At 34.8% G+C, this 21380-nt stretch overlaps 4 protein-coding genes across 13 annotated transcripts; 3 read left to right on the top strand and 1 right to left on the bottom strand.

Moving 5' to 3' along the window:
* Positions 1–1447: 1447 nt before the first annotated feature.
* Positions 1448–15717, top strand: LOC114194461 (protein DETOXIFICATION 45, chloroplastic). Of its 6 annotated transcripts, none has more exons than XM_028084698.1 (15): positions 1448–1637; positions 1723–2002; positions 2087–2229; positions 2317–2463; positions 2553–2731; positions 2886–3021; positions 3900–3996; positions 4082–4182; positions 5301–5464; positions 6088–6159; positions 6310–6426; positions 6520–6615; positions 6705–6826; positions 7365–7424; positions 15646–15717. In XM_028084698.1, exons 2-14 carry the CDS (start codon positions 1749–1751, stop codon positions 7420–7422), a joined length of 1686 nt encoding a protein of 561 aa, XP_027940499.1. In that variant the 5' UTR covers positions 1448–1637; positions 1723–1748; the 3' UTR covers positions 7423–7424; positions 15646–15717. The 6 variants fall into 6 exon arrangements, with proteins under 6 accessions (XP_027940499.1, XP_027940496.1, XP_027940497.1 ...); XM_028084695.1 differs by lacking the exon at positions 15646–15717 and adding an exon at positions 7523–8038 and having other exon boundaries at positions 1731–2002; XM_028084696.1 differs by lacking the exon at positions 15646–15717 and adding an exon at positions 7523–8038 and having other exon boundaries at positions 1448–1621.
* LOC114194460 (protein DETOXIFICATION 45, chloroplastic-like) lies at positions 9562–16360 on the top strand. 5 transcript variants are annotated; one of them, XM_028084689.1, is made up of 16 exons: positions 9563–9728; positions 9814–10090; positions 10175–10317; positions 10406–10552; positions 10645–10820; positions 11010–11145; positions 12021–12117; positions 12203–12303; positions 13540–13703; positions 14306–14377; positions 14533–14649; positions 14743–14838; positions 14928–15049; positions 15586–15645; positions 15783–15989; positions 16102–16360. In XM_028084689.1, the coding sequence occupies exons 2-14, from the start codon at positions 9816–9818 to the stop codon at positions 15641–15643; spliced, it is 1704 nt and encodes a 567-aa protein (XP_027940490.1). In that variant the 5' UTR covers positions 9563–9728; positions 9814–9815; the 3' UTR covers positions 15644–15645; positions 15783–15989; positions 16102–16360. The 5 variants fall into 5 exon arrangements, with proteins under 5 accessions (XP_027940492.1, XP_027940490.1, XP_027940489.1 ...); XM_028084688.1 differs by having other exon boundaries at positions 15783–15919; XM_028084692.1 differs by having other exon boundaries at positions 9564–9728; positions 9822–10090; positions 15783–15919.
* Positions 16361–16368: 8 nt separating this feature from the next.
* LOC114194462 (isocitrate dehydrogenase [NAD] regulatory subunit 1, mitochondrial-like) lies at positions 16369–18238 on the bottom strand. The gene is made up of 4 exons (XM_028084700.1): positions 17471–18238; positions 17154–17393; positions 16976–17054; positions 16369–16892 (listed from the first exon to the last, which is right to left on the bottom strand). The coding sequence occupies exons 1-4, from the start codon at positions 17975–17977 to the stop codon at positions 16618–16620; spliced, it is 1101 nt and encodes a 366-aa protein (XP_027940501.1). The 5' UTR covers positions 17978–18238; the 3' UTR covers positions 16369–16617.
* LOC114194463 lies at positions 18155–20198 on the top strand. Its single transcript, XM_028084701.1, has 6 exons — positions 18155–18263; positions 18335–18415; positions 18600–18728; positions 18958–19020; positions 19294–19418; positions 19803–20198. The coding sequence occupies exons 1-6, from the start codon at positions 18180–18182 to the stop codon at positions 19993–19995; spliced, it is 675 nt and encodes a 224-aa protein (XP_027940502.1). The 5' UTR covers positions 18155–18179; the 3' UTR covers positions 19996–20198.
* The last annotated feature ends 1182 nt before the right edge of the window (positions 20199–21380 follow it).

Consider the following 21380-nt stretch of genomic DNA (forward strand, 5'->3'; position numbering starts at 1 on the left):
CGTGTCAATCTAGTAGTGTGCCACGTGTCAAAGTTAATATTCTATATTCAATTTGGTCCTATTTTTGTTCAATTAGGTCCTAATTTTTGTTAAGATTAACCAATTTGGTCCCTATAGAAGATGTGATCAAATTTAATTTTTATATCAAAATTATAATGATGTGAATTTTAATATATTAAATAAAGATATTTAATAAAAAATATCAATTTTAATATAAAAATTAAATTTGGTTTTAATTTGGAGAGAGACCAAATTGGTTAATGTTAACAAAAATTGAGACCTAATTGAACAAAAATAACAAATATAGGGACCAAATTGAATTTAGAACATTGACTTTGACACGTGGCACGCTACTGGGTTGACACGTGGACATTTAAAAAAAATTAAAAAATTTAAATTTCTTTTTAAAAAAATTAAAAAAAATCACGAAGTGACACGTGGCACACTCCTAGGTTGACACGTATACATTTAAAAAAAAATTAACAAAATTTTTTAAAAAAATAAAAAATAAAAAAAAAAATAAAAATAAAAAAAATTCAAAAAAACCACGAGGTGACACGTGGCAGTCACTGTTCATGGCCGTTAATGATTTAAACGGTGTTAGCAAAAAAGGACCCAATTGAACAAAATTAATGAAAATTGGGAACTATTTGAACACAAAACCAAAATTAGGACTTGTTTGAAAAAACTTGACGAAAATTGGGACTAAAAAGGTATTTTAACCTATTTTTTATTATTGACAGAAAAAATGTAGATAATGTAACGTTAATCCTTATGCTTGAGTTTTTTCTTTTAATCTTAGATTAAGAAAATAGATAAATTTTAATGCATCATGATAGGTTATCCCAAGCTAATGTGCTAATGTTCTCGTATGATTGTTAACATAATCAAAGCTTAAAATTGGAACGTAAGTGTGAAGATCATGAAATTGCAAAAGTTGGACACAAAACACCAATTGTTCTGATATAATGTATTAGAAAAATTACAAAAATAAATATATTTTAAAAATTATAAAAGCTAATTAAGTAGTATTAAAATGACATGACTTTATAAAAAAAGTAGTAGGATCTTAATTCAAAACATTTTTAAACTTAAGTCATTCTATCACCTTGGTAAAGTTTCTATAAAATTAAGTTAAAATGGTATTATCTTTTGACACGAATTCAATTTAAAATAAATACTACTAAATATATACAATTTAACACTAATTGAATTTAAAAGTTTTCTGCTTCTAAACGGATTTTTTTAATGAGTTTGAGTGAAGTTAACAATACGATCCATACCCATTAATTTTTTCAAATTTACTCTCATAATAGTAATAATTAATAATATATTAATAGTAAACTAAAATTACTTAATTTTAGAAATTGGGAAACAAGTCAATACTTCAAAATTTGATAGTAACTAAAAATCGCGACTTGCGGAAACAAAGAAAAAGGGGATGATAGGAACACAAGTTGTGGGGAATTGGCGTGTACCCGTGAAAATGTTTAAAATGTTTGAGAAAATGCATAGAGAGAAAGAGAGAATGTGAGTACATATGTGACTGTTGTGTAGTGGAAAGGCTATCAGCAGCGGTGAGAGAGAGAGAGGTTAACTGGCGGCGTTACCGATACATTCTGTGGGTTCCGTTGCAGGTTTTAATGGAGTTTTATATATTTTATAATTATTATTTATTAAATAATTGAGTTGTGTTGAACGGAAGTTTTTCTGGTTTCGAAGTAACGCAGTTACCGGCGGTGTCGGTCATGGAAGCTACCAATTTCACTTCCTCCCTTTTTGTCTCTCAATACCATGGCTCTGCCAGAAGAAGACCCTTCATATTCAAGCGCAACAACCATATCTGTTACGGTTATTGCCCTCGCTTTCTGCGCCAAGCGCAAAGCCTCTCATCGCCCCTCGTAACCCTTCGCGCCAAACCCTCTTCCCTCCCTCCCAACCACCTCACCGCCGAACAACAACACGCCGACGAGGATCATCAGCTCCACCCCAACCCCGCCGTGTAAGTTCACTCTTCTTTTCTCTATGAATGTGTGCGCCTCCTTCAGCAACAAACATCACAATTACATCTTCAATTCCTTCACAGTAAGTTGCCGCTCGATCAAAATGAAAAACTTCAGCATGTGGATGTGAAGCGAGAGCTTCTATTGTTGTCTCTGCCGGCCCTTGCCGGTCAGGCAATTGACCCCTTGTCGCAGTTGATGGAAACCGCCTACATTGGTCGACTCGGTTTGCACCTTTCCCTTTCAATTCCTATTGCACTGCTTCTTCTTTTTTTTTCATCTCCTTCTGGCTTATCTATCATTGCTTTCGTAGGCACTGTCGAATTGGCTTCTGCGGGCGTTTCCGTGTCCATCTTTAACATCATTTCTAAGCTTTTTAACATTCCCCTTCTAAGCGTTGCCACTTCCTTTGTTGCGGAGGACATGGCCAAGGCTGCCTCTGCTCAGCATTCTGATTCAGGTTCATTCTTTTTTACCTCTCCAACATTTTCATACGATTTTCTCACTGCATTCATGCACATCTTTGTTTAATGCCGTGACTTTGCACAGCAGATCAGGGTGCTACAGAAAATACTGGCAATGGTAAACCTTTCAAAACAGTTCCCCATAGAAAACAGCTACCCTCTGTCTCCACTGCTTTGCTTTTAGCACTCGGCCTTGGCATTTTTGAGGCTTTGGCTTTGTCCCTGGGATCTGGAGCATTTCTAAATTTAATCGGTGTATCAACGGTATGTTTTCACCTCAACACACACTCCACTTTGACTTTATGCATTTATTTGTTGTACCCTGTTAAACGTCATTACAAGTCTATTTAACATCGCTCTTCTATCTTGTCAAAGCATGTGAGTTGTAATCCCTTTTTGAATACATTATTTTCGACAGCAAAATCCAACTTTTGCTCCTGCACGACAATTTCTCTCTATAAGAGCTGTTGGTGCTCCTGCAGTTGTACTTTCTTTGGCTCTTCAAGGCATTTTCCGTGGTTTTAAGGATACGAAAACTCCTGTTCTATGTCTAGGCAAGTGATTGACATATCAAGTTTGTGTTTCTTTGTTAATTTCTCCTTTTCAACCCTTTCTTAAATATTTTTTGCTGTCTATTGTATTTATCTGCATGTACTCTGATACCTCTTGAAGGATGATGTTATACTTGCAATTCATGAATACATTATTATGAGTATTGTTTTACCTTGCTCGAGTAAATTACTGAAAATTAAATTTTCCATCTCTGCGTCCATTTCTTGCTTCGCTAATAATCTCCTTCAATATTTGACACTGTCTTATCCTTTTGATGTCCTTTCCCATGGTCATGATTCTTGAGAAATTGATTAATTTGAATTTTATCCTGAACTCGGTGCTTACAGTCAGTGTTGTGGACTTACTATCTACTGTTTCCTACTGCAAATTCATTGCATGTGGTTTTATGGAGGGACAAGAAAAAGATCTTTTCTATCATATGATAGGTTAATGATAATCTATTGGGAAAGTTGGCAGCTAAGAGTGAACTGTTTGTAAATGATTGGAACCATAATTTGACAAGATGCCAACACTACGTACAAATGAATTAGAGCATGTTTGGGTAGATTACAGAACTCTATTTAAATTAATGCATTAAGTTCACCTGGTGATACTAACAGAAGATTATGCTTACAGCTTTTAAACTGTATATTGCCCCTGTTGTGTTTCTTTATGGTAATTCCCCAGACATTTGTCAGGGTCCATGCAACTCTAATTAATGAACAAAACTATGACTGTAATTTAATCTTGAAAATTAATTTTTGATTTTGATAAATTAAGTGTTCTTGTTGTTTTACTTTCTTTCAATATTTAAAATATTTTTCATTATACTGTGATATGTAAGTTTGTATTAATTTCTCTGTTCTCTATGAAATTGCAGGCATTGGCAACTTTTCATCTGTCTTCTTATTTCCCTTACTTATGTATTACTTTCGGTTGGGTGTAACTGGTGCAGCCATTTCCACTGTTATCTCTCAGTAATTCCTTTTCCAAGGCATTCGTTTTTCCTTCTATTTCTTGAAAGGGTTTAGTCCAAATTATGATTGAGTTTTAATACTGCAGATATATTGGAACCATGTTGATGATCTGGTGTCTGAATAAACAAACTGAGTTACTACCTCCGAGGATGGGAAACCTGCAATTTGGCAGTTATATTAAATCTGGTGAGGATTTGTGTCTTTCTTGCTGGTATGTGTTTAATTATTACGGGTTACTAAACCCTGAAACAAAAGAACGTGTTGCACCTTCCTCTTAAAATGGTTTTATCTTCCTTGAAAAAATAGGGAAGATAGCAACCAGACACTAAATGCCATCTCAAACACAGTTCCAAAACACTTACCAAGAAAAGGATCTCACCTCCATTTTTATTGGTTTTGTATTTAAATTAATCAATTGCGTACTTTTGATGTACTTCTAGTGAGAAACAATCCCCATTTTAGGAGCTCTGGTACCAACCTCAAGATTAATAGCTCTGGTACCAACCTGAAAAAGTAAAGAATTATTCTATTGATATAACTCACTAATTACCAAAACCTTTTGAAAAAGGAAATCCAAATATGCTTACGTAAATAGGAAGACTCTGAAGATATTTTTTCCTATTTACTATGGAGATATTGATAATAGTTTTTATCCTAATAATATGCTATTTGCAACAGGCACTTACAAGTCTAAGAAATTGATGATGTCAATTACCCCTATAAAAAGCATATCAGTCGCTTGTTGCATTATCGCATGTGAAAATAATGAATGTTCAGAGGTCCAAAGCTTAGAAGAAATTGTAACTAGTGTTATTAAAGGTCTTATTGAGGATGATTTAGTATCTTTGCAACCAATGACACAAAGACAAGAACTCATAGTAGCAATACAAAAACATAATACCAGAGCTTTCATATTCAAAGAAAAAACATAATACCAGAGCTTTCATATTCAAAGAAAAAAAAATAAAGATGAAATTCCCCTGGCTAAATTTTTAGAAAAAACAAACAACAGAATCCCAATTTACTAAATTGTCCTTGTTATATTTTATATTTCATATTATTAATTCTAGAGATTGAGTTTATGTTATTAACAAAACTTATAAAGACTCTTACCAAAAATTGTTCTGCTATTAATTAATCAAAATTACTGACTCTGTAAACTGGCCCAAATTGGGATCAAAAGAAATATTTTTTTAACTATGATCGCATGGGCAGATTTCTTATTTTGTGTTTTACTCTGTAAATTATTTAGCTTTCTGTTAGGTTAATTTAGTTGTTACAGTTTGATCTCTGGGCTGCCACAGGTGGTTTCCTTCTTGGAAGAACACTTGCTGTTCTTTCAACCATTACATTGGGGACATCAATGGCTGCTCGACATGGTCCAGTAGCTATGGCTGCACATCAGATATGTATGCAAGTGTGGTTGGCTGTTTCCCTTCTGACAGATGCCTTGGCTGCATCTGGTCAGGTAAATGAATCATTGAAACCTCGGGATTTTTTTCTTGTAATTTTATCATCTTAACATTTTCCTTCTTGTAGTACGACTTCTTAAATTTCTTTTGATCTAGTAATAATACTATGCTGTCTTGCAATGAATCAAGATAAGCCAACAATGCTTGATTATAACGAAACAAATGAAGCCAACATAATTCTGTTGTAGTCATTACTGTTGCCCTTTGTTTGTAAAGAGAGAGAGAGAGAGAGAAAAGAATATGTTTGATGAAAATAAGTTGTTAGAGTGGAAATCGGTGAGAAATAAAATAAAAATTAAGGTGTTTGGTTGATGAGAAGAGATAGATAGAATAGAAATAAGTAAGAAAAAGTACAGTGGGTATTAACATTTTTTAAAATTATTTATTTTCTTTTCTTATCCGGCCTAGCACCCAATGTTATTTCCGTCCTCTCAACTAAATGGAGTGCTAATTAGACAGTTAGACAGGCTTTGCTGAACTTTTTGGGAAAATTTTCAGTTTGTTTGACTTTGTCACTATTTTACATTTTAAAGTCGTCAATTATTTTAAATTCAATACTGTCTTCTTGTTATATATACCCTTTTTCTTATATATCTATATTTTGTATTATTATTTATAGGCCCTTGTTGCAAGTTCTGTATCCAGACATGAATACAAAGTTGTGAAGGAGATTACTAGTTTTGTATTAAGGGTAAGTGCTGATTTTTTTTCATTGAATTTTGAGACTTCAATGCCTTTCATTCATTAGTTATTTTTAGATTTGATGTTAAGCTACAGTTGTTTAACTGTGTCATACAAGGAGATTTTATGAATTATTTGAGAACCTGTTACGACTTTCCAGATTGGACTGGTAATGGGTATTTGCTTGACTGCAATTCTGGGTGCATCGTTTGGACCTCTAGCTACCATTTTTACTCAGGATTCTGAAGTCTTGCTGGTGGTCAGATCATTAGTGTTGGTAAGTGTGTTGCTGCTGATTGATTTGTCACTATTTGTTTGCATTTGTCTGTGTCTGCCTCGTAATCCCGCTGTTATCTATGATTGCTTCTAGTTTGTCAGTGTTTCGCAACCATTTAATGCACTGGCATATATTTTTGACGGTCTCCATTATGGTGTTTCTGATTTCCGATATGCTGCTTTCTCCATGGTAAGTTGTACTTCTCTGAATTTGTTATGATGTTTCTTTCGTGGTACATATGGTTCTCCAGGTTAACCTTTTTGATAATTGCTTCGTAGATGCTTGTGGGAGCAGTCTCCTCTGCATTCTTGTTGTTTGCAGCTCCAGTTTTTGGCCTCCAGGGCGTATGGCTGGGCTTAGTTCTCTTCATGGCTCTTCGTGCAGTAGCTGGCGCTGTCAGGTAAAATGGCACATTAATTTGTATGTTTGTATTGGGAAAAAATGTTGAATACTGTTTCTATCTTGTTAAAATAAAAATATTTTGCTCACTCTCATTGTAAATGTCTAGATGGCTACTTTAGTGTTCACGCTGCTATTTATTCTTCATCGATTATAATATTTTCCAATAAATCTTTGGCTAACAACCCATTGATCTTATGGTATATAAGTGAAAGAGGTATGCATGATTGCGCGTACTATACTATTGTAATTTCACTGTGGAATGCTGTATTAGTGCCATGGCTTTAGTATCATTTGTTAAAATGCTGTTTGAAAATCAGTGTCTGAAGTTCACATTTTTACTTGGCTTATCATATCTTCAAGTGAAATTCTCAAGTATTTGCTGATAGTAAGAAATAGAGTAATTGAGTGTATTGATCTGTCCCTTCGGTCGATTCACTGATGCTATTTAGTGTGGCTCTTCTATTAAATTGTCTGGTTGTGCTTTCAATTTTATTTTCCTTCTTGGTTGAATCCTTTGTGCTTTTGTACATTTTCAGATGTCTCTCAAAGAATGGTCCTTGGTGGTTTCTACACAGGGATTTACAAATTGTATAGAGGTCAGTGTCTATTTCTACAATCTCTAACATGTTCAAAATTAAATTAATAAATTGGTTGCGTTGATCGGGATTGGCTTTACTTGCGAAATTGTCACCAGCGCTACTACAACCAGAGAAAAGGCGTGACTGCGTCGAACTCCATAAATCATGTTTGCAACTTCCTCCACTCGCCTTCCAAGTCAAAACAACAAAAAACAAAATAAAAAAATAAGCAGAGTAAAATGAAAACAGAAAATGGAGTTTACGTTTCATATATAGCTTACCGGAACCCCAAACACGGAATCCTGATGTGTTTCCAAGAGTGATCTAACTTGGGGCATTATTGTGAGTGTGGGGTGGAGTCTAAGGCGCACTACCATGGAGCGTAACAGAGAAAGAACGATATGAGAAGAGTTGATTCCTGTATAATATGAGAGGTGAAAGAAGGAAGTGACAACACGTAACAGCGACAGACACTGGTTGATGAAGATTTAAGGCACACAATATTCTTTCTGCACCCTAACTTTGTTAGTTAGTATACTTATTTTTGAAATTCCATATATTCAAATCTCAAACATCTCCAAGAAGATGTCAAGATTGTAAACGATGAATTAGAGTAGTTACATTTTGAAACATGTGTTACAGCCAACAAATTTACAATAAATATATATATATATATATATATATATATATATATATATATATTTTGGATATTGGTTGTCCAAATCACATTATTTACGATCAATAATTTTTAAAGAGCTCACTAAATCAAATATTTTTAGAATAAGAATTGGGATTAAAGAACAAATTTCTATGAAAGGTAAAAGAACAATTGTAGTTAAAATTCATTTAGATGTCAAATTTATTTTTGAAGTCTTGTATGTTGTTGAAATTAATTAAAATTTGTTAAGTGTTACTCAATTACTAGATAAATGTTATAAAGTATTATTTGAAAATAGATTTTCTGTGATTAAGGATACAAACAACTTATAAGTATTCAAAATTTACATGAATTTGCTTTGAATTTGAATTTAATGATAAAGGAGTTGACTACAAAGAAGAAATATAAGAAGGATTAAAATCAAAAGAACACGAATATTTCTCAAAGAAGTTTGATGTTGAAGAGGACAAAGAGGACAATTCTTGTAGAAAGGAGAAAAAAACTAAACATAAAAGGAGTCAAAATTCACTAAAACAAAATAAGTTTATTATGTCGATGGATTTATGTTGACACCAGAGGATATCGAACGCGGTAATGTAAATAAAATGTCAAAGTTTATGTTTGAGCCTTTTTCTGGTAGATGTGAAATTTCACTTTTACATCTTATTTATTTAGGCTAAACATAAATTTTTAATTTATTATATCAATGAAATCACATACATATTTTATAAATCTATGTTAATATTAATTTAAAATATAATATTTAATATTAATTTTGATATTAATATTAATAATGTTAATAAAAAATTAATACTAATATATAATAATATATAAAAGAGATTTTTTTGTGTGTTTATATCTCAAAATATTAATTTTATCCTTTAAATATAATAATTTTTAAATTTTTAAATTTTTAAAAATTGATCGTTACTTTTATAAGCTTTTTATAAAATCGATGTTATCTCTACTTATTCTCTTCTTCTTTGTTTATCAATAATTATTCTTTTATATGTTATAATATTTTTTACTTTATTTTTAATAAATATAATTATCACTTACTAATATAATATTACGTATATTTAAAAAATTTATACACATGTTTACATCAGTAATATCAATATTAATAATAATACTGCATATAGAAATAATATAATATAAAAATAATAATGTTAATAATATTACTTATATTAATATTAATAATAATGTTAATCTACTAATATTATTAATATTAATAATAAAAACATATAGTTTGGAATTTAAAATTTAAAATTATAGTTTTAGAATTATTTCATTTGAAAATATTTTAATAATATAATAATATGTGTTAAAATTTTAAATTAAAAAAGTCTGATTAAAATATTAATATTCTTAATGGGCGCGGTGTTTATTTTATTTCTCGATAGTGTTCTCGTGTGTCACGCTTCTATTTAAATATCAACCGTCAATCAAATCAATAAAAAATTATATGTTTCATGACTAAAAGAAATAAGAAAAAGAGGATGATTGAAACAAAAAAATGTTGGGAATCGGCGTGTACCAGTGAAAATGTATAAAATGTTTGAGAAAATGCAGAGAGAGAGGAAGAGAAGAGAGAATGTGAGTATGTGACTGTTGTGTAGTGGAAAAGGCGGGAGTTACAGACACATTCTGGGGGTTGCTTGCAGGTTTCAATGGAGTTTTATATAATTTATGATTATTATTCATTGATTCATTGAGATGTGTTGAACTCAAGTTTCTCTGGTTTTGAAGTAATGCAGTTACCGGCGGTGACGGTCATGGAAGCTACCCATTTCACTTCCTCCCCTTTTGTCTCTCAATACCATGGCTCTTCCAGAAGAAGAGCATTCACATTCAAGCGCAACCATATCTGTTACGGTTATTGCCCTCGCTTTCTGCGCCAACCGCAGAGCCTCTCATCGCCTCTCATAACCCTTCGCGCCAAACCCTCTTCCCTCCCTCCCAACCACCTCACCGCCGAACAACAACACGCCGACGAGGATCATCAGCTTCACCCAAACCCCGCCGTGTAAGTTCACTCTTCTTTTCTCTATGAATGTGTGCGCCTCCTTCAACAACAAGCATCACAATTACATCTTCAATTCCTTCACAGTAAGTTGCCGCTCGATCAAAATGAAAAACTCCAGGATGTGGATGTGAAGCGAGAGCTTCTTTTGCTGTCTGTGCCCGCCATTGCCGGCCAGGCAATTGACCCCTTGTCGCAGTTGATGGAAACCGCCTACATTGGTCGACTTGGTTTGAACATTTCCCTCCCATTTCCTATTCCACTACTTTTCTTTTATTTTTTCATCGCCTTCTGTCTTATCCATCATTGCTTTCGCAGGCACTCTCGAATTGGCTTCTGCGGGCGTTTCCGTATCCATCTTTAACATGATTTCTAAGCTTTTTAACATTCCCCTTCTAAGCATTGCCACTTCCTTTGTTGCCGAGGACATGGCCAAGGCTGCCTCTACTCAGCATTCTGATTCAGGTTCATTCTTTTTTACCTCTCCAACATTTTCATACGATTTTCTCATTGCACTTATGCACATCATTGTCTAATGCCGTGACTTTGCACAACAGATCAGGGTGCTACAGAAAATACTGGCAATGGTAAACCTTTCAAAACAGTTCCCCACAGAAAACAGCTACCCTCTGTCTCCACTGCTTTGCTTTTAGCACTCGGCCTTGGCATTTTTGAGGCTTTGGCTTTGTCCCTGGGATCGGGAACATTTCTAAATTTAATCGGTGTGTCAACGGTATGTTTTCACCTCAACACACACTCCACCTTTTCATTGGGTCAACGCTTTATGTATTTATTTATTGTACCCTTTTAAAAGTGGGATACTTTATTGTTTTGTGGTGATTATAAGTCTATTTAACATCACTCTTCTATCTTGTCAAAGCATGCGAGTTGTAATCGCTTTTGAATAAATTATTTTCTACAGCAAAATCCAACTTTTGCTCCTGCACGACAATTTCTCTCTGTAAGAGCTGTTGGTGCTCCCGCAGTTGTACTTTCTTTGGCTCTTCAAGGCATTTTCCGTGGTTTTAAGGATACGAAAACCCCTGTTATATGTCTAGGCAAGTGATTGACATATCAAGTTTGTGTTTCTTTGTTAATTTCTCCTTTTCAACCCTTTTTTATATATTTTTTGCTGTCTATTGTATTTATCTGCATGTACTCTGATACCTTTTGTAGGATGTTGTTATATTTGCAATTCATGAATACATTATTATGAGTATTGTTTTAACTTGCTCGAGTAAATTACTTAAAATTAAACTTTCCATCACTGCGTTCATTTCTTGCTTCGCTAATAATCTCCTTCAATATTTGACACTGTCTTTGCCTTTTGATGTCCTTTCTCATGATCATGATTCTTAGAAATTGATTAATTTGAATTTTATCCTGAACTCGGTGCTTACGGTCGGTATTGTGGACTTACTATCTACTGTCTCCTACTGCAAATTCCTTGCATGTGGTTTTATTCACGAGGGACAAGAAAATGTTCTTTTCTATCATATGATAGGTTAATGATAATCTATTGGGAAAGTTGTCACCTAAGAGTATACTGTTTGTAAATGATTGGAAGCATAATTTGACAAGATGCCAACACTACTACAATTGAATTAGGGCATGTTTGGGTAGATTACAGAACTCTATTTAAATTAATGCATTAAGTTCACCTGGTGATACTAACAGAAGATTATGCTTACAGCTTTTACACTGTATATTGCCCCTGTTGTGTTTCTTTATGGTAATTCCCCCGACATTTATTAGGGTCCATGCAACTCTAATTAATGAACAAAACTATGACTGTAATTTAATCTTGAAAATTAATTTTATATTTTGATAAATTAAGTGTTCTTGTTGTTTTACTTTCAATATTTAAAATATTTTTCATTATACTGTGATATGTAAGTTTGTATTAATTTCTCTATTCTCTATGAAATTGCAGGCATTGGCAACTTCTCATCTGTCTTCTTATTTCCCTTACTTATGTATTACTTTCGGTTGGGTGTAACTGGTGCAGCCATTTCCACTGTTATCTCTCAGTAATTCCTTTTCAAAGACATTCTTTTTTCTTTCGATTTCTTGAAAGGATTTAGTCCAAATTATGATTGAGTTTTAATACTGCAGATATATTGGGACCATGTTGATGATCTGGTGTCTGAATAAACGAGCTGAGTTACTACCTCCAAGGATGGGAAACCTGCAATTTGGCAGTTATATTAAATCTGGTGAGGATTTGTGTCTTTCTTGCTGGTATGTGTTTAATTATTACGGGCTACTAAACCCTGAAACAAAAGAACGCGTTGCACCTTCCTCTTAAAATGGTTTTATCTTCCTTGAAAAAATAGGGAAGATAGCAACCAGATACTAAATGCAATCTCAAATAGTGTTCCAAAACACTTTCCAATAAAAGGATCTCACCTCCATTTTTATTGGTTTTGTATTTAAATTAATCAATGGCTTACTTCTAAATGAATGTTATTCTAAAGCTTTTTATATGCTTATATATTTTATCTGTCTGTAATCTCCCTCTCTCCATCTCTGTTGATCTATCCATCTCTGTAGGAGAGATCAAATTATTCTAATAGTAACTCTAAGAAAGTTACTCATCTTCACCATTCATTTTCTTGAAATGTAATGGTTAAGATTAGTTACTGAAAGTAAACGCTAAGAATGAGGAGTACCTCCATTAGAATTATTCTTTAAGTAACTTGATCGTCCCCCTTGTGCCCCCCTGCCTAATATCTAGTGAGAAACAGTCCCCAATTTAGGAGCTCTGGTACCCACCTCAAAAGATTAAGAGCTCTGGTACCAACCTGAAAAAGTAAAGAATTATTCTATTGGTGATATCACTCACACTAATTACATTCTCATCATTTCTGTTTATAGTAACCAAAACCTTTTACAAAAGGGAATACAAATATGCTTAGAATAAATTGTAACTAATGTAATTAAAGGTCTTGTTGAGGATGATTTAGTATCTTTGCAACCAATGACACAAAGAGAAGCACTCATAGTAGCAATAACACTTTACAATCTTTCGGTGCAATTCAAAAACATAATACCAGAGCTTTCATATTGAAAGAAAAAAAAATTAAAGATGAAATTCCCCTGGCTTTAAATTTCTAGAAAAAAAAATTGCAGAATCCCATTTTACTAAATTGTCCTTGTTATATTTTATATTTCATATTTTTAATGTTGGAGATCGAGTTTATGTTATTAACAAAACTTATATAAGACTCTTACCAAAAATTGTTGTGCTATTAATTTATCAAAATTTCTGACTCTGTAAACTGGCTCAAGTTGGGATCAAAAGAAAGATTTTTTTAACGAGATTATTAATTTATGATGGTTTAACTATGATTGCATGGGCACATTTCTCTTTTGTGTTTTACTCTGTATATTATATAGCTTTCTGTTAGGTTAATTTAGTTGTTTTAGTTTTGATCTCTGGGCTGCCACAGGTGGTTTCCTTCTTGGAAGAACACTAGCTGTTCTTTCAACCATTACATTGGGGACATCAGTGGCTGCTCGACATGGTCCAGTAGCTATGGCTGCACATCAGATATGTATGCAAGTGTGGTGGTCTGTTTCCCTTCTTTCAGATGCCTTGGCTGCATCTGGTCAGGTAAATGAATCATTGAAACCTTGGGATTCTTTTCCTTGTTGTTTTATCATTTTAACATTTTCGTCCCTGTGGTACGACTTCTTAAATTTCTTTTGATCTAGTAATAATACTAAGCTGTCTTGCAATGAATCAAGATAAGCCAACAAAGCCAGATTATAATGAAACAAATGAAGCCAACATAATTCTGCTGTAGTTATTACTCTTGCCCTTTGTTTGTAGATAGAGGAAAGAATATGTTGGATGAAAATAAGTTGATAGAGTGGAAATCGGTGAGAAATGGAATTAAAATTAAAGGTGTTTGGTTGATGAGAAGAGATAGATAGAGTAGAAATAAGTACGAAAAAGTACAGTGGGTATTAACACTTTTTAAAATTATTTCTTTTCCTTTCTTATCCGGCCAAGCACCCAATGTTATTTCCATCTTCTCAACCAAATGGAGTGCTAATTAGACAGGCTTTGCGGAACTTTTTAGGAAAATTTTCAGTTTGTTTGACTTTGACACTTTTTTACATTTTAAAGTCGTCAATTATTTTAAATTCAATACTGTCTTGTTGTATATACCCTTTTTCTTATACATCTATATTTTGTATTATTATTTATAGGCCCTTATTGCAAGTTATGTATCCAGACATGAATACAAAGTTGTGAAGGAGATTACTAGTATATTATTAAGGGTAAGTGCTGATTTTTTTTTTATCCATTGAATTTTGACCCTTTAATGCCTTTCATTCATTAGTTATTTTCAGATTTTATGTTAAGCTATCGTTGTTTAACTATGTCATACAAGGAGATTTTATGAGTTATTTGAAAACCTGTTACGACTTTCCAGATTGGACTGGTAATGGGTATTTGCTTGGCTGCAATTCTGGGTGCATCGTTTGGACCTCTAGCTACCATTTTTACTCAGGATTCTGAAGTCTTGCTGGTGGTCAGATCATTAGTGTTGGTAAGTGTGCTGCTGCTAATTGATTTGTCACTATTTGTTTGCATTTGTCTGTGTCTGCCTCGTAATTCCGCTGTTATCTGTGATTGTTGCTAGTTTGTCAGTGTTTCTCAACCATTTAATGCACTGGCATATATTGTTGACGGTCTCCATTATGGTGTTTCTGATTTCCGATATGCTGCCTTCTCCATGGTAAGTTGTACTTCTGTGAATTTGTTATGGTGTTTCTTTCGTGGTACATATGCTTCTCCAGGTTAACCTTTTTGATAATTGCTTCGTAGATGCTTGTGGGAGCAGTCTCCTCTGTATTCTTGTTGTTTGCAGCTCCACTTTTTGGCCTCCAGGGCGTATGGCTGGGATTAGTTCTCTTTATGGCTCTTCGTGCAGTAGCTGGCGCTGTCAGGTAAAATGGCACATTAATTTGTATGTGTATATTGGGAAAAAAATGTTGCATACTGTTTTTATCTTGTTAAAATAAAAATAGTTTGATCACTCATTGTAGATGTCTAGATGGCTACTTTAGTTTTCACGCTGCTTTTTATTCTTCATTGATTATAATATTTTCCAATAACACTTGGGCTAACAACCCATTGATCTAATGGTATATAAGTGAAAGAAGTATGCATGATTGAGCATTCTATACTATTTTAATTTCACTGGGGAATGCTGTATAAGTGCCATGACTTTAATATCATTAGTTAAAATGCTGTTTGAAAATCAGTGTCTGAAGTTCACATTTTTACACGGCTTATCATATCTTCAAGTGAAATTCTCAAGTATTTGCTGATAGTAAGAAATATAGTAATTGAGTGTATTAACCCGTCCCTTCCGTCGATTCACTGATGCTATTTAGTGTGGCTCTTCTATTAAATTGTCTGGTTGTGCTTTCAATTTTATTTTCCTTTTTGGTTGAATCCTTTTGCTTTTGTACATTTTCAGATGTCTCTCAAAGAATGGTCCTTGGTGGTTTCTACACAGGGATTTACAAATTGTATAGAGGTCAGCGTCTATTTCTACAATTTCTAACATGTCTTTTCTTTTTGATCGAGTGAAATATATTGCAGGGGTTTATTTTCTGTGGAATTATGAAAATAATATTGTTTTATTTTTTATCTGATTGAAAATGATTTTGACAGTAAATCGCAAAATGTACGAGGATGTCGATATAGCTTTTGTTCCGTTTCACAATGTCACCGGAAAGAGCGAAAGATAATCTTAGACAGCATGATCTTGGCAGTATGCCCAATTATGAAGCTTTAAATTTTGCATCTTTGTGAGTTTATTGGTGAACTACGACTTGCTTCATAGCTTTACTCAGATTCAGATATTGAGGAAAACAAACTGTAATTTATAGTTTTATCTTTTTAAATTAGAATTTTGTGATATTTTTATCTTAACATTCTGGGTGGATATTCATTCTGCTTTATCTTAATATGTATTGTAACTCATTTGCAGGTGGTCTCATAAATGGAGGATGCGAATGAAACACTGGATTTGACATTTGAAGACTAATTTTTCCGTCGGTATTATATTGAGATGTTAGCCGGTGACTTGTTGTTTTCCGTTGTTTCCGAGTAGAGATAGGCAATTTTAGAAGCAGTTTGTAGGTTATCGCTATGAGAACTGTGTGTTAAGCACATTTTTCAGTCATTGTTTACCGTGTGAAGGAAAATGGTTCAGTTCAGTATTTTTCAAATTCACGAAACTTTTGAGACTTGTCGCTTGGCAGTCAAATGCGATTCTTTAGTATACTCTTGATCATTGACCGAATGTTAATACAAGGTTCTTTCAAGGCTCGAACCCAGTCTCGAATACAAAAAAATGCACATCTTTTGTTTAGCAAACAATATCACACGGCAAGTACGCATAAAATTATTCGTGGTGAAAAATAGAAAGAGAAATTTAACTTTTATTACACAAACTGGTTGAAACGATTTCCAGCATACCGAAAGTGAATTTGGAAAGGAAGATCTAGTCGAGGTTGGCAATGACAGCGTCAACAACCTGTTGTGTAGTGCTGTCTCCACCAAGATCTTTAGTCATGTACTTCCCCTCCGAAATCACGCGCTTCACTGCAGTCTCGAGTCTGTCAGCAAATGAAGGAAACTGAAGATGCCTCAGCATCATTGCTGAGGAGAGAAGCAGCGCAACAGGATTTGCCTTCTTCTGCTCCACTTGCTTTTCCTTTCCCACATTTCCAGCCGAAGCACCTTGCTCAAACACAGCATGATCAGCCCCAACGTTTCCTGCAGTGCAATCACCTCAATTCATTCATTTCTCGCTTCTTCTTCCTCTTCTAACCATATTAACATTAACAGTATTCAATTACCTCCAGGCATTACACCAGTGCCCCCAGCAATTCCAGCTGCCGTATTAGCCACTAAATTTCCATACAGATTAGGAGTCACCTAACATAATGAATAATCACACGATGGGTCAAACTAGCTCTTGAGGCTTAGAAACTCATAGACTTGCTTATGAAAATTATTGACTGGGAATTAACTAACCATAACATCGAACTGCTCCGGTTTGGAGACAAGTTGCATACAGCAGTTATCCACAATAATCTCGTTGTACTTGATACCAGGATATTTGGTTGCAACCTGTCGGCAAGATTCTAGGAAGAGACCATCAGCGAGTTTCATGATGTTGGCTTTATGGACGGCGGTGACTTTCTTCCTGTTGTTAAGGTATGCATACTCGAACGCATATTTTGCAATACGTTCGGAACAGAACTTGGACATAACCTGAATCATTCACTGAGGGTTAGAATTAGAATTAGAATGTGAATGGTAAATTCAAAGAGTGGAGAGAGAAGTTTGACCTTGAGGCTCTCGACAACGCCGGGAACGACCTCGTGCTCCAGACCTGAATACTCGCCCTCGGTGTTCTCACGAATGACAACGATGTCGACGTTGTCGTGGCGGGTGGGCAAGCCGGGGAGGTTGAAGCAATTGACGAGGGAAGCGTAGAGATCGAGGTCTTTTCTGAGCTGAACGTTGAGGGAGCTTACTCCCCCACCCACCGGAGTCCTCAAACCACCCTTCAAGCAAACCTTGTTCTTCCGAATCGAATCCAGAACCTCCTCCGGCACACGCCTCATGTCCCCGTGCACCTCGTACTTCTCGAAGTAAAGCGGGGCGTGCATGGCCTCCATCACCTGCTCCACCGCGTTTGTCACCAGAGGCCCAATTCCGTCCCCAGGTATCAGCGTCACCCCCCTCGGCGCTCCGTCCCCCGGTCGAGGCATGTACGTCACGCTCCGTCTCATTTCCTTCATCGCCGCCTTCACCACTGACACTGACATTCTCACCTTACCTCTCACCCCCATCTCTCTCTCCTCACCGATCTCACACACTCTCTCTCTCTATCTCTCTCCACCCAAGCAAATTAACGATAGTCAAAACGAAAGGTCCTCTTTGCAATTTCCACTCATGCCCCCCGAGATAAATAAATAAAAGGGAAGGATAGTTTATTATTACCTTATTTATTCTGAAATTAAAATAGGATTAGAATTAGGCGAAGAATATCAAATGTCAATTGCGAAGAACAGGTACTGGATTCTGAGGCATGGCAAGAGCATTCCCAACGAGCGAGGCATCATCGTTTCCTCCATGGTTTTCCCCGTTCCTTTTAAATCCTATCTTTCCCATTGCTTTCTTAGTTGTTGATCTTTCATTCATCTCAGGAAAATGGGACTCTCCCCGAATTCCAATTGGCCCCCGACGGTGTTCACCAGGCACAACTAGCTGCACAATTGTTCCAAAAGGTATCTCTCCTTCTCTTCTTTTTTCTCCCAAACCCAAACCCAAATCTTCCAATCTAATTCCACTCTTTCACTCTCTCTACTGTGGAATTTCGTCTCCAAAACCACACCAATGTCAATTAATTGCGCCGCCGTTTTCTCTGTATGCTCTAACCTCAACTTAACTCTATTATCGGACTCTTCACAGGAACTAGAGGCCAAAAATATACCGCTTGCTGATGTGCGCATTTGCTATTCTCCATTTTCAAGAACAAGACACACCGCAAATCTTGTTGCTTCCTTCCTCAATCTTCCTTTTGATGGTCCCCAGTGTAAGGTGAGCCAGAACAACTCAACCAACAACACAACGGCAACGACTTTCCTTTCCCCTACTCTACATTTGTCAATCCACATCCTGCACTTCCCTTTTCATTCATCCACTAATTTCCCTTCACTCTTTATCCTTCAAATTTCATTTATTCATCTCTTAATATCGTATATCTGTGCCTGTTTTTCCTATTCATCTATTATTTTTGCTCGTTAACTGAGTCTCTTTTACTGAGCAGGTGATTGAAGATCTTCGTGAACGCTATTTTGGTCCCTCATTTGAACTTTTATCGCATGATAAAGTAAGCCATGCTCAACACAAGTTTCTTCAGCTGCCTTCTGGTTTTTCAATACGCCTTACTTTATATGAAACATTGCAATAAAATTGCTATTCAAAGGGCCTTTTGTCTGTTCTCTGCATCCATTTTTGGTTATAGAAATCTTCTATCTTTGGAACATTAGTCATGTTCTGATTAAGCATATCGTTGCCACCATTTAAAGGTTCTGGCGCATACAAGTATTGTCAAACCCTATAGTTTCCAACTCATTGGGTTCTCCTTTCCATTCATGAACAGTACGAAGAAATTTGGGATATTGATGGAAAAGATCCATTTGTTGGGCCAGAAGGAGGAGAAAGTGTCAAGGATGTTGCGGGTCGACTGGCAAAAGCAATGGCCACTATTGAATCAGAATTTGAAGGGTGGTGATGTCTTTCTTATATTCAACTACTTTTTTTTTTTCCTAGCGTGAATGTGTGCGACAAATCTATTGGAGACCTGCAGTTTTTCAAGCTGCCAAAATACTACTTTCAAAAAGCTGCATTCAGAATTTAGAAAACTTAATTTCTGTAATGAAATTTGATCTGAAACAGTGCCCTTTCGTTTTGAAGTTAAGTAAACTGATTTTGGTAGATTTAATTTTGAATCTTTATATTGAAACGTATACAAGAAATTGGAAAGTGTGAAAACTAATATTCTAATGTCAAAACAAGCAGGTGCATAGTAGTTCTTTCATATATGGTATTTCCTTAAGTATATTTTGGTATTTTTTTCATTGCTAAAGTAATTCTGTCTACTTCTGGCAGATGTGCAATTTTGGTTGTCAGCCATGGAGATCCCTTGCAAATATTGCAAACAATTATGCATGCAGCTAATGAACATAAGGAACCCACCTATAATGACCTAGCATCGATACTAAAGGAAGTTCAGGTGGCACCCGTTTTGTCCCAGCACCGCAAATATGCGCTGCAAACTGGAGAGCTCAGGGTACTTTTTTGAGATTTGAGATCTATGGTGGTTACAAAAAAGAGTCATGTGACATCCTTTTATGAATTCATTTTAAAATACAAACAGCTCTTCTGTAATATTTCAGGAACAGGGATCTAAATCCGTTTTAGTGTCTGTCATTTATTACTTTATTCATTATTCAGCAAATAATTTCAATCAGAAGTAACATGACATCTGATGTGAATTTCAAACAAGGCCTCACTGAACATGTCACTAAGTCCATGCGTCCCAAACATTTAGCGCATTACTCCCAGTAAATGAGGATAACAAAATCCAGCATTTTTCACCCACAGCCAAAAGCGCTATCCTGTGATGTGAAGCACTCATTTTTTGTTTTTCTTTTATCACCACTGGTTCTTTCCGTTTTCCCTTTTGATAGTACATTATCGATTATATACCTACCATCTTTATCTCCCTTTACTATATTATACGTTAAGTTTTTCTTTGAGCCTAGTCATGCCTAAAGACACTTCTGTCAGATTAAGTTTGGATTGGTATTCATAAAAAATAGTTTGGATTGATGGGAAAGAAGGGAATGGTATGATTCAGATCATAATGGAATAGAACAAAATAAAATATCATTTGACTGGTGAAATATTTTATAATGAAATTATACAAATACACCGTTCTTGAAGACGCGATAAAATGAGGTATATGTTTTATTATCTATATATAATCCTTATTCTAAAAGTATTTTATATTTTTATCTATTGTATACCCTTAAGAAAAGAAGTATCCTCTGCCCATCATACACAATAGATCCTGATGACCTTCAAAATCATAGGTGAATTGAATGTTGATTGAGCTCCATCAATCGATTGTTGGGCTAGGACATTTGTTAGAAGGTTCCACAATATCCCTGTCCCAAATCATAAACGAAGGGATTGTGGTATAATATCATCAATTCTAAACTTAAGGTCTGGTGCTTACCTAATAGGCTTTAAACAAATGTACGAGATTTACTCAAATTAGACTCATAAAATTATTAAGTCAAAAGAAGTCATTATAGTTTTTAAGTTAAATATAATAAATATAATACTTAAAATAAGAAGAATGTTAAAAGAACTTTCTTAATGTAATTTTTCTGAAACATCTTACAATTAAGTAAAACTTGCAAAACATTATAAAATAAAAATTACTAAATGAGAAATGAAAGTACTATAAAACTTTCAAACTCTAACAAAGTCAGTAAAATAGACTATATCAGGTGATTGCATTGATCCATTTGAGAAGTCTGTTGGAAGTTTAACTTAAACTATTTATTATGGTCTTGGTTTGGGTTTATGCTGGGGACCTTCGTATATCTTTTAGAATCTACAAAGAAGCTATTCAACCCACTTCACCTCTAGCCTGAAGCCTGCTAGGAAGATAAGCAT

The sequence above is a fragment of the Vigna unguiculata genome, chromosome 8 (genome assembly GCF_004118075.2).
Source record: "Vigna unguiculata cultivar IT97K-499-35 chromosome 8, ASM411807v1, whole genome shotgun sequence".
Lineage (NCBI taxonomy): Eukaryota > Viridiplantae > Streptophyta > Magnoliopsida > Fabales > Fabaceae > Vigna > Vigna unguiculata.

Coding starts and splice junctions, on each gene's coding strand:
- LOC114194462 (XM_028084700.1), bottom strand. CDS start 17,977: ATGGGGGTGAGAGGTAAGGTGAGAATGTCAGTGTCAGTGGTGAAGGCG. Junction 17,394..17,470: donor GCGTTGTCGAGAGCCTCAAG/GTCAAACTTCTC, acceptor TGAATGATTCAG/GTTATGTCCAAGTTCTGTTC. Junction 17,055..17,153: donor CGGAGCAGTTCGATGTTATG/GTTAGTTAATTC, acceptor TCATTATGTTAG/GTGACTCCTAATCTGTATGG.
- LOC114194463 (XM_028084701.1), top strand. CDS start 18,180: ATGTCAATTGCGAAGAACAGGTACTGGATTCTGAGGCATGGCAAGAGC. Junction 18,416..18,599: donor CTGCACAATTGTTCCAAAAG/GTATCTCTCCTT, acceptor GACTCTTCACAG/GAACTAGAGGCCAAAAATAT. Junction 19,021..19,293: donor AACTTTTATCGCATGATAAA/GTAAGCCATGCT, acceptor ATTCATGAACAG/TACGAAGAAATTTGGGATAT.
- LOC114194460 (XM_028084691.1), top strand. CDS start 9,816: ATGCAGTTACCGGCGGTGACGGTCATGGAAGCTACCCATTTCACTTCC. Junction 14,378..14,532: donor TTACTAGTATATTATTAAGG/GTAAGTGCTGAT, acceptor ACGACTTTCCAG/ATTGGACTGGTAATGGGTAT. Junction 14,839..14,927: donor GATATGCTGCCTTCTCCATG/GTAAGTTGTACT, acceptor ATTGCTTCGTAG/ATGCTTGTGGGAGCAGTCTC.
- LOC114194461 (XM_028084698.1), top strand. CDS start 1,749: ATGGAAGCTACCAATTTCACTTCCTCCCTTTTTGTCTCTCAATACCAT. Junction 4,183..5,300: donor TGGCAGTTATATTAAATCTG/GTGAGGATTTGT, acceptor GGGCTGCCACAG/GTGGTTTCCTTCTTGGAAGA. Junction 6,616..6,704: donor GATATGCTGCTTTCTCCATG/GTAAGTTGTACT, acceptor ATTGCTTCGTAG/ATGCTTGTGGGAGCAGTCTC.